An 11244-nucleotide genomic window follows, 5' to 3' on the forward strand; every position below is an offset into this window, starting at 1 on the left:
TGTTTCGAGGCTATGGATGTTTGTTTGGAGGCACGTCGGCTACCAAAATTCGAGATAGGCGTGCGGAGATGGGGCGGAGCTGTCGCTACGCAGGCTCAGGGTCGTGGTCGTGCGGAGATGGGAGCTATGGGCTCAAACGAGGGGTTCCAGGGAGCGGGGAGCGTCTGGCAGACGGGTCAGTCTCACAATTGCTGGCGCTGGCTGTGATGGCAGACTCGGGCAGGCGTACCTATGAGTCCTCGTGCAGACGGCGGCGGCGGCGGGTGCTACGTGGGTTGGAGCGTGAAACACCACCCGTTAGACTTGGTCCAGGTTCTGGTGAGCCGGTGGGCGGACAATGCGGCGAGCGATTGAGGCAGTGCTAGCGACGAGGCACGCGACCGGACAAGGACAGTACAGGCGCAGCAGCAGCCAGCGACGAGGCGAGTTCACAGCGGGCGACGGGACGTTTGGAGGGCGTGAGTGAGGTTGCGCTCTAGCTACGGCAGCCGAATCCCTTGAGCTGGAAGACGCCAATCAGTGAAAGCGGCCTAGGGCTGTTATCATAGCCTTGCATCGGCTCCCGCCCGTAGCTCGGAGACGGCTTATTATGTACGGCTGCACAATTTCAAGCCCTATTTTGCGGCCTCTGCTGGCCAGACCTGGGGCGCCTTGGAATCACCCAACGCGTGGCAGACCCATTGCTGCAGCGCCGCAGACACGACCCCACCACCAACAGCGGCCGACATTGGCTTGATAGACGCAGCGAGGCACGGCTGTGAATACACGCTGCCTCTGATGCCAGCGCGCATGCTACCTATGGCCCAGCGAGATCCCGGACAAGCTCAGTGAGCCCCAGATTTGGGAACGAACCGTGCACATGGACAACGTGGCTGATCGTCCTCTAATAGCATGGCCTGGCGGTGTTTGCGCAAGAAGTCGGCCTGTAATGAATCATCCGTAGTAGCACACAATACGCCCAGGATCGGCAGCCCTTCTTTACAACACACCTGCGCTGGCTTCGGCCAAAGCTGGTATATTGCCATAAGCGCAACCCCTATGTACTCGCCCACAGACAGCTCATTCACGCGACATGCGAGCCAGGTGCAGCTTGACCCATTGCCGATTGAGTCGAATCTTAGAATGCTGCAGGGCAACCTTGGCGGACCCCGGCTCGTCCAATCAGCATCTCGCCTCGGCACGGAACAACCTGGTCTCCCGGGAGCTAGGGCGCTCCCTCCCCATCTGTCTCCATTCGTCTCATCTCACGGTTGCATCACGCACGAGAGCGGCGCCGCACATCACTTAGCCGTCGCGCCTCAATCTATTCTATGACAGTGCTGCCATGGATGACCTCGAAGACGAATTGGATCTTCGTTTTCACAAGGGGCTGAGTCCCGATGTCTACTACCGCTGTCCTACGCTCGAAGTAATATCATCTTCGCAATCTGTATCGACGTAGCTAAACTGTCATGTAACAGTCACTGGAGGGAGCTCTGCGCAATGAGCTGGACAAGAACGCAGCCAGCTTCATTCCCACAGACGTGGTGACCGAGTTCATTTTTGCGACAGCCTCAACCATCACCATCCCCGTGACGCAGCAGCCGAGCCTTGACGCGCTCATACAACCAGCCGATCACCTTCAGAGCATTGCTGCCGAGTATGCGCTGTGTCGTGATATTGATGGCAAAGACAGGCTCAAGGTGCAGCGAGCAATAGCGAGGTACTTGAGCCCACATATCTGCACTATGTTCGCTTATGCACGATAGATCCATCATCGAAGCCATTCAGGACACCGATGGTTTCAAGTACTCCGAGCGCTCTGCGCAGAGTAAAGAAGGCGGTGATGGTGCCAGGCTCAAGGTAAGGCACTGCCAAAATAATAACCAGTTCCTCGTTGTGGCTGACGATAGTAGTATGTTTGCCAAGACAGCGTCCAGAACCGCAAAAGCAAACTCAAGAAAGAAAGGTCTCACGATAGCGACGACGACGAGGCTGGAGTCAACGAGCAGGGGCCCGCTGTGCTGCCGACCTACGACTGCGGAGGCGCAATACACATCAAATTCTCACTCAAGAGAGAGGCCATAAACGTCGTGTATAAGCATAATCCTATCCATACCACCCGCGAGATTGATGCCGGGTACGTTGGGGCAGTAAAAGACACTGGTTGAGCGACATCCAAACTAACTTCTAATAGCCTACCTGCCTTAGCCACAGATAACGGCGTTGCTCCCACTGCCGCTGCTACGGAAGAAAAGGAACCGCGCAAAAGAAAACGTAGTAAAAAGAATGTTGTTGAAGCAGACAACGAATTCGGGGACCCAGATATGGACATGTCGACGTCTCCGGAAGCTCCAAGTTCATCGACGAAGAAGAGGCGCAAAGGAAGCGGTGCCGTGGCCTCTCCTAGGACAGTGCGGAAACCATCCACCAAGAAGAGCAAGAATGCCAAATCGCCTGCATCACCCACCAAATCGAGGAAAAAGGCGCCTGTCAGTGAACCATCACCGCCGTCGCTACCTGCTCCTGGCAAAGCTTGCATCCGCTGTCGCGGAAAGAAGATCAAATGCAACGAGGCGAAGCCGACGTGCAACCAGTGCCGACGAGGACTATGGACCTGTCAGTATGAAGTGTTGAACAACAAGAAGCGCTCCAAAAACGGCTGTCTTAATTGCAAGCAGAGACGACGGAAGTGTACAGAAGAAAGGCCATCGTGCGCATACTGCTTACGACTGGACGATGACTGCGAATACGCTGACTACTCCTGAGGATCTTTATGTCTGGTAAAAGTCTTACAACTCAAGCGACAAATGACTCAGCACCCGCCAAACGTCAGGCTTAGCACAAATGCGCAGGCCTTGTGACGACAGGCAGAGTGCTACAACAGGCGAATATCTTGACATGATGCCAACTTTGTAGTCATGTAGGTGTCTGAGACATGCATACAATTTTTGCAGTGCTGACAGGAGATTTAGACTGGAAAGCATGTTGTACGTTGAGGCATACGCTACTTTTCCGCAATGCCAGCACAGGCAGGGCGGGTGGAAGCACGGAAGCTCCACACCACAATGCGCAAAGGCTAAGTGTACAAGGCCGTTCAAGCAATTGACCCTTGAAGGCCTGCAATTAAGAAACTTCACTCCTATTGCAGTAAGTTTGTGCTAAGCCCTTGGGCGCGATGTAGCGTCCTGTATTACTAGGGTCCTCGGGTTAGCGAATACCAGAGACCATCACTTGATCAGACTAGTTCACCTAAGCAGTTCATTAACCATCACACGACTGAGCCGCATGTTCCCCACAACGTCCATTGCGAATGTCAAGGGTGCAGTAATTGTTTATCGGGGCAACGTCCGCTTGTGATGCAGTGTTCCGAAGTTTGATTCGCGGCTGACCCTAGTCACCGGCTGTAGACCCTGGGTCAACGGCCCGCCTCCATTTACTCCCTCTCACCGTCTCATCTAATTCAACGATCACCCCTCTACATCACACGTCATGCGGCTTGTAAGTTTCTTGGGGTCTGGGGTTACCGTGCTGGATGCTGGCATTTCGCCAAGGGCCAATTTTGACGAAAAACAACAGTCTCGGGCTTGTGCGTTGCGCAGCATGGACGATCCGCGGGTATTTAATAGGAGACATGCCCGAGTAATTATTTGCGATCCATACGGTTTCCTGTACAGCTTTTAGACCGTTGAGATCTCGAGCACGATGCGTTCTTTTATTCTTCCTGTGCTCGCTACGGCTGCTTTATCGCAAGCCTCGGGTAACTACATCCATGATACATACAACTACGTGTTCACTACTAACAAGTGCAGCCATTCCATCCGAATTACTTTCTTCGAAGCGTGCCGTAGGGAACTGGGACGATGCCCATGCAAAAGCGACGGCTGCTCTTGCAAAACTATCACAGAGCGAGAAGATCGGCATCGTTACGGGTGTTGGCTGGCAGAACGGTAACTGCGTTGGCAACACCAAACCGGCTGCCTCGATTGGATATCCGTCGCTTTGTCTGCAAGGTAAGCAAATATGTCTCACTACTTTCGAGCCGGCCCGTGGTTTGTGGCATCGGAGTCAACATGCTGTGACCCTACGAATATGTTGTGTTCAGCGACTTCGGTGCTTGGAACTTGAAGCGTGGCCAGGTCACGTCGAACCCACTTCTCAACAGCTGCTCAATGCATGTGTACATTCAAAACAGGGTTCTTACTAACAGCCTCAAGATGGACCCCTCGGCGTTCGCTACATCCAAGGTGTAACTGCATTCAGCGCAGCTATCCATGCCGCCAGCACCTGGGATCTCGATCTCATTCGGGAACGCGGCGCCTTCCTTGGTGCTGAAGCAAAGGAGCTGGGCGTTCACGTCCAGCTCGGACCTTCAGCTGGACCTCTCGGAAAGTTTGCCAACGGTGGCCGAAACTGGGAAGGATTCGGTTCCGATCCCTACCTCCAAGGCATTATGATGGCAGAGACCATTGAGGGTATGCAAGAATCCGGTGTTCAAGCAACAGCTAAGCACTGGATTGTCAACGAACAAGAGCTCAACCGAGAGACTATGAGCTCAGACGTGTCGGATCGAGTGCTTCGCGAGCTCTATGTATGGCCATTCATGGATGCAGTCCACAGCAACGTCGCGGCCTTTATGTGCAGTTACAACAAGGTCAACGGAACTTGGGCCTGCGAGAGCGATGGTGTGATGAACAAGCTCTTGAAAGACGAACTTGGTCATCGTGGATACATCATGAGTGACTGGAATGGTAAGTCATTTGTACACTCATCACCTCTGGCACCTAAGCTAACCTCGTTTAGCCCAACACACGACGACTGGTAGTGCAAACGGCGGAATGGACATGACCATGCCCGGCACCGACTTCAGTGGGGGCAACGTCTTCTGGGGCCCACAGCTTCAGTCCGCCATCGACAAAAAACAGGTTCAACAATCTCGCCTCGATGACATGGTCAAGCGCGTACTCTCTTCCTGGTACCTCCTTGGTCAGGACAAGGGCTATCCCAATGCCACCTTTAGCTCCTGGAACATCGGCACTCGTCAGGTCGGTGGCAACCACAAGACAAACGTCCGTGCTACAGCCCGCGATGGTATCGTCTTGTTGAAGAACACGAACGCTACACTGCCCTTCAAGAAGCCCAAGAGCATCGCTGTCATTGGAAGCGACAGCATCGTTGCGCCCAAGGGAGCTAACGCATGCGTTGATCGCGGATGCAACGACGGCACGCTCGCCATGGGTTGGGGATCTGGATCAGTGGAGTTCCCCTACCTCATTGCTCCTCTCGATGCCATGAAGACGCAAGCTCAGAAAGACGGCACAACCATCACCTCTTCACCCAACGACAATGCGCAACAGGGAGCTAGTGCAGCTCAAAACGCTGATGTAGCTGTCGTGTGCATCAACAGCGATGGTGGCGAGGGATACATCACTGTTGAGGGCAACGCTGGCGACCGAACTAACCTCGACCCGTGGCACAACGGAAACGAGTTGGTCAAGGCAGTTGCTGCCGTCAACAAGAAGACAGTTGTCGTGGTCCACAGCGTCGGCCCCGTCATCATGGAACAATGGGTAAGAAATCCAACTCGCAAACTGCACATAAGACATCCACTAATTTGCGTAGATCGAAAACCCGAACGTAGTAGCTGTTGTATGGGCAGGCCTGCCAGGTCAGGAATCCGGAAACGGCCTCGTCGACATCCTCTACGGCGCCGCCTCGCCAAGCGGCAAGCTCCCCTACACCATTGCTAAGAAGGAATCAGACTACGGTACCACTATTGCTAGGGGCGACGATAAGAACTGGGACCTCTTCATCGACTACCGTCGTTTTGACCAGCAGAACATTACACCCAGATTCGAGTTTGGCTTCGGTCTCTCCTACACCAACTTCACCTACTCTGACCTCAGCGTCTCAGGCAAGCCCTCGGCTGGTCCCGCAACCGGTGCCAAGGGCCCTGGAGGCCCTGTCGATCTCTTCGAGACGGTCGCAACCATCACAGCCAAGATTAGCAACTCCGGTGGCGTTGCAGGTGCAGAAGTTCCGCAATTGTATCTCGGCTACCCTGCGTCGACCAACTCGCCTCCCAAGCAATTGAGGGGTTTTGCGAAGCTCAAGTTGGCAGCTGGTGCGAGCGGAACTGCTACTTTCAAGTTGAGGAGAAGGGATATGAGCTTCTGGGACGAGAAGACCAGGAAGTGGAGCGTTGCGACTGGAGAGTACAAGATCTTCGTAGGATCGAGTTCCAGGGATGTGAGGCTGACAGGTAAGATCACTATTTAGGGATGTGATCTAGAAGGCCAAGCTGGTTGGGAGAAGTGCATCCATCGTGCTCAATAGTCGAGTAGAAATACAGAGATTGCTCGTGAAGAAAAAAAGTCGGGATGACCGGTGTTGCCATTAAACTTCCCCCGTTGGGTTCAGCGCATGGAATTCCCAGGAGATCCAAGGTGTGTGTTGGTCTCAGGGGTTGACAGGCGGATTCAACGGATGTGCGGAGACATGTTCGGCAAATTATGAAGCTTTCGATCGCCATGATGCCGATATCGGGACAAAGCAAAACTGTGACAGTCACTCGTCATCTGCGTGCGGATACCATGAAATTCTCCCCGGGGAACACTTTCAGGCTGCGATCGACAAGATAAGACGCCACATTAGATGAAAAATGCTCGTCAAACCCTACGCCAGGTGGTAGTAAAGCTTGAAGGCGCAATGGCTAGACGACTACAAACACATGTCTTACAACGATACTGAAGTCTATGTGTTACTTTCCTTGATACGTGAATTAATATGAACATTTTTGAAGCATCAGCTTTGGGCTGTAGGACACAAGCTGTACCAGACTCTCGCGACAGTACTATAGGACAGCGTACGCTACGCGGTAGCCAGGTAAGGCTCAAAGAGACCTGATAGCGGGGCCGGCATTCATCGTCCAGTTCCCCCGGACGTTTGTCATAGTATATGGATCCTGTGTTGAAGAAACTTTGCGACCTATCGTTATCGTGGCCGAAAGTATATTGTAAAGGTTGTCATTGGCGCAGGTGGGTGTCATTGCGCCTTAGCGTGATTCTGGTGCTGGGGCAGAAAAGCCCCTCCGATTACTCTCCATCCTCACCTCACGCAAACTCAACACCTTCAAAGCTAGCACGTCAAGCTTCGCCTCAGATAGGCAGCCCCTTTGGACCTCGACTGGCTCTACTACCGCGCTTATGAAAGCTGCCCCGACAGTCTTCACTTCCCAGGTATGTCACTACTGCGATAGTCGATGAGCCCTTATCGGGACCTGCATCGCACACCGTCAATTCACCGCCGGCCTTTCTGCCTCTTGGTGGCTTGACGATCGATGCATTCGTCTCTTGATTTTTTTCTTCGATTCTTCTATCATGACTGTGGCTAATTGAACATCTTAGGATTACCTGTCAGGTACGATGTCGCCCGTAGCTAGACGCGTCGTGAGCGTCAGACTGACTCTATCTGCAGACCACCTGTGGAAGGCCTCAGTAAACTGAACGCCTACCCAAGCTGCCACCAAACGAATCACTACATCTCCTCACATCTCCGCTCATCATGTTGTCTCAAATGATCAAGCCTTCCACCATGCGGTCCGCAGGGTTCCTGGGACGAATGACACAGAACCGTGTACAGGCACGCTGCCTCGCTACTGTGGAAGGAAACACACAACGTGCCATTCCTACTCCCAGCATGCGCAGGGCTACAGCTGTCTCCAACGAGCCCGCTACCTTCACCATCAAGGTGCGTTGAGTCATACTGCAGATCTCGGCACATCACTAACAGCTGACTAGAACGGCCCCATCTTCGAAGGCAAGTCCTTCGGAGCCAAGACGAACATTTCCGGTGAAGCCGTCTTCACAACCTCTCTGGTCGGTTACCCCGAGTCTATGACCGACCCCTCCTACCGTGGCCAGATCCTCGTCTTCACACAACCGCTGATCGGCAACTACGGTGTCCCCTCCAACGCCCGCGACGAGCACGGCTTGCTCCGATACTTCGAATCACCACACATTCAAGCCTCTGGCATTGTCGTCCAGGACTATGCTCTGAAGCACAGCCACTGGACTGCTGTAGAATCGCTTGCACAATGGTGTGCCCGCGAGGGTGTTCCCGCCATCTCCGGCGTTGACACCCGTGAGGTTGTAACATACCTCCGTGAGCAGGGTTCTTCTCTTGCTCGTATCTCGATCGGCGAGGAGTACGATGCTGATGAGGATGAGGCGTACATTGACCCTGAGGCTATCAACCTCGTGCGTCGTGTATCGACCAAGGCTCCCTTCCACGTCAGCTCTTCCCTAGGCGACATGCACGTAGCTCTGATCGACTGTGGTGTCAAGGAGAACATCCTCCGCAGTCTCGTCTCTCGCGGTGCTAGCGTCACCTGCTTCCCCTTCGATTACCCCATCCACAAGGTCGCCCACCACTTCGACGGTGTCTTCATCTCCAACGGCCCTGGTGACCCAACTCACTGCACCACCACCGTCCACAACCTGCGCAAGCTGTTCGAGACCTCCCAGATCCCCGTCATGGGCATCTGCATGGGTCACCAGCTCATTGCCCTTGCTGCCGGTGCAAAGACCATCAAGCTCAAGTACGGCAACCGCGCTCACAACATCCCGGCTCTCGACCTCACCACCGGCAAGTGCCACATCACCTCGCAGAACCACGGATACGCGGTCGACCCAACCACCCTGTCCAGCGAATGGAGGGAGTACTTCACCAACCTCAACGACCAGTCCAACGAGGGTCTGATCCACAACTCGCGTCCCATCTTCAGTGCCCAGTTCCATCCCGAAGCCAAGGGCGGCCCTCTTGACTCTGCGTACCTCTTCGACAAGTACATGGAGAACGTGGCGCAGTACAAGAACAACCAGTTCTCTGACAAGAGCAACAAGCCCAGCCCTCTTCTTGTGGACTTGCTGAGCAAGGAGCGCGTTGGCTGCCACCCCGATGCGCCAGACTTTGAGGGTCACGCAGCGGGTATGGAAAACCAGGACATTACGGTGGGCGGGCCCGTCGCTCCTTCCTACCAGCCTATCACGCAGAAGCCTGTTGCTTCCGCTGCTTAGACTGGTTCGGTATCATGTCTGATGGCAATGCGTTAGTTGCGTTTTAGGGATCTTGGGGGAATGGCTATAGCGGCGTTATGGGAACAGGGGGATAAATTGACAAGGAAGATGTGTCGGGTCGAAAGGCGGATCTCGACCAGGCCTTGGGTATTTCTGTAGTAATGCAATTTTCATGGAAATGTATACTGTGCGAACGCGATTGGTATATGGGAATCATGTTTGTGTCTGTGTCTGTATTCTATTTCGGCTAGCTGTACTAGCATGGGGTATCTTGATATGTACTTTCTCATCTTGACCTCCCCGGGAGTGCGAGTTCAAGCCTTTCCAAACCCAGGCTCCTCCTCCAAGTCCTCTTCCCCTTCTCCTTCCCCTTGTGTCTCAGTAGCCACACTTTCTTTCATGGACTCCTCCACCTTGCCATCCGGAGCCTTCCTCTCCCGCCTTTCCTGCTCCTTCTTCCTTGCGCCCGCCTTTAGCTTCTCCCATTGTTCCCTATATCTGCTCAACACCTGCTTGTCCCTTTCGCTTTGCTTGGCCAGTTTCTCGTTGGCACTCAACAAGTCGTTGTACTTTGCGTCTTGCGAGGCGACCCTGGCTTCGAGTTCGGCGATGCGTTTCGCGGCGTCGGCGTCGGGGGCGGATGTTGGAGGCTGGCCGGGGGAAGTAGGTTGTTGTTGAGGGTGGCCTGGGATGGGAGGCGACGGGAGAGCAGGAAGGGTGTTGATGCCTTGAGAAGCGAGGGCGTGGGCGAGAGCATTGGGATCGCTGGAGCCACGGCCAGGTCCTCGAGCACGGAAGGACTGTGCGAGGGCGTTGAAGGAATTTTGGGAGTTGAGTTCCCACATTTGGATGCGCTTGGCTTGCTTGTCGATGACTGATTTTAGTGTGTCGTTCTCCAGGGCTAGCTCCTCCATGGTCTTGAGGCCTGAGCCTCTGCCGGCTGGTATGGAGCGCTGGGGCGTTACGGATGTGCTGGAGTTGCCGCGAGAAGGGGGGCGGCGTGCTTTGGTGGGCGACGGCGGGCCTACGTTCTCTCTCGCGTCGACAAACTCTTCGTGTGAACTCCCTCGCAGCGAGCCTGATCCCTCGTCTATGGCATTGAGCTGTGTGTTTGGTGCATTCGGCGCATTCGGATCGCGAAGGATGCTGGCGTAGGTGACTGCTCCGCTCGATGTTGGCACCAGGTAGAAGCTTTCGTTGGGCCCGGGTGCGCCATCCTCTCTCAGGGCGCGGAGTGCCGGCTTGCTGATCAAGGCAGCGAGGTCTGGTACGGAGGATTTGACGGTTCTCGACGCTTCTGGGGAGTGCGTTCGGGACTTGGTCTTGGAGGATTTCTCTTCCCTAGGTGTCTCCGACACAGGCGTTGGAGCGGAGGGGTTGAGGGGAAGGGAAGTGAAGGCTAGAGGAGCGCTGATGGCGGATATGACACCCCCAAAAGCCGAGTAGAAGCGACTAAAGTTGTCCTCTGCGGGCGGGGATGTAGGTTGCGGAGAAGCGCCTTTCAGCTGCTTCGCTGAGTCTCTGGTGGCACTCGACTCTGCTTTGCGCGACTGCTGCGCCAGTAGATCGCGCACAGGCGTGGAAGGCTGCTCATTCCGGCCGGCTGTGGTGGCGCTGGGTATGTTTGCTGACGCGCCACTGGTGGTTCTCTTCGCGCTGGGGATGCCGCGCTTCTCGGCGAGGTTGGTGGCTATCGAGGACTGGGGCAGTCTGCGGCGGGACGTCGGGGGTGTCGGAGAAGATGTGTTGGCTGCAGAGGCTCGCGACGACGACGTGTTTGGCGAGGTAGAGGCGGCGGACAAGTCGGAGGGCTGTTTGGCAGCGTCCGTCTTCTTCTTGTCCTTGCGCGGCGCTTCTTTGATCAGGCCGGCGAGCTTGCGGTGGTGGTCTTCGAGGAGACTGAGGATGCGGAGGGCCTGCAACGCTTTAGACGGGTGGGATAGCCTGTGTTAGACTACATACCTCAGCATCGTGGGTATCTTGGGTGGCCTGGTGGAAGGCGGTCGCGGCGAGGTCATGCTCCTGCCCCGCGGTTGCGACGCTGTTGGTGCTGGTGGCGGTCGCGGCAGTGCGGGCGTGGTCGTGGGCGTGGATGAGATGTGCAGACTCCATGGTGGTGGCAGAGGCAGGGGGTGGACATGTTCATGGAGTCGCTGTGCATAAAGGCAGCATGACATGTGCGTGGAGG

At 55.1% G+C, this 11244-nt stretch overlaps 3 protein-coding genes across 3 annotated transcripts; 2 read left to right on the forward strand and 1 right to left on the reverse strand.

Moving 5' to 3' along the window:
* Positions 1 to 1324: 1324 nt before the first annotated feature.
* CEL3A (glycoside hydrolase 3) lies at positions 1325 to 6258 on the forward strand (the record flags this gene model as incomplete). The annotated part of the gene is made up of 9 exons (XM_051496644.1): positions 1325 to 1373; positions 1474 to 1702; positions 1749 to 1842; positions 1896 to 2119; positions 2177 to 2673; positions 3792 to 3992; positions 4197 to 4730; positions 4783 to 5549; positions 5602 to 6258. The coding sequence occupies 9 exons, from the start codon at positions 1325 to 1327 to the stop codon at positions 6256 to 6258; spliced, it is 3252 nt and encodes a 1083-aa protein (XP_051353364.1).
* Positions 6259 to 7542: 1284 nt separating this feature from the next.
* On the forward strand, positions 7543 to 9056 carry CPA1 (Multifunctional pyrimidine synthesis protein CAD; the record flags this gene model as incomplete). Its single annotated transcript, XM_051496645.1, has 2 exons — positions 7543 to 7728; positions 7779 to 9056. The coding sequence occupies 2 exons, from the start codon at positions 7543 to 7545 to the stop codon at positions 9054 to 9056; spliced, it is 1464 nt and encodes a 487-aa protein (XP_051353365.1).
* Positions 9057 to 9370: 314 nt separating this feature from the next.
* On the reverse strand, positions 9371 to 11168 carry J4E92_005263 (uncharacterized protein; the record flags this gene model as incomplete). Its single annotated transcript, XM_051496646.1, has 2 exons — positions 9371 to 10972; positions 11019 to 11168. The coding sequence occupies 2 exons, from the start codon at positions 11166 to 11168 to the stop codon at positions 9371 to 9373; spliced, it is 1752 nt and encodes a 583-aa protein (XP_051353366.1).
* Positions 11169 to 11244: the final 76 nt, after the last annotated feature.

Source organism: Alternaria infectoria (assembly GCF_024043175.1).
Source record: "Alternaria infectoria strain BMP 0036 chromosome Unknown scaffold_7, whole genome shotgun sequence".
NCBI classification, from domain to species: Eukaryota; Fungi; Ascomycota; class Dothideomycetes; order Pleosporales; family Pleosporaceae; genus Alternaria; species Alternaria infectoria.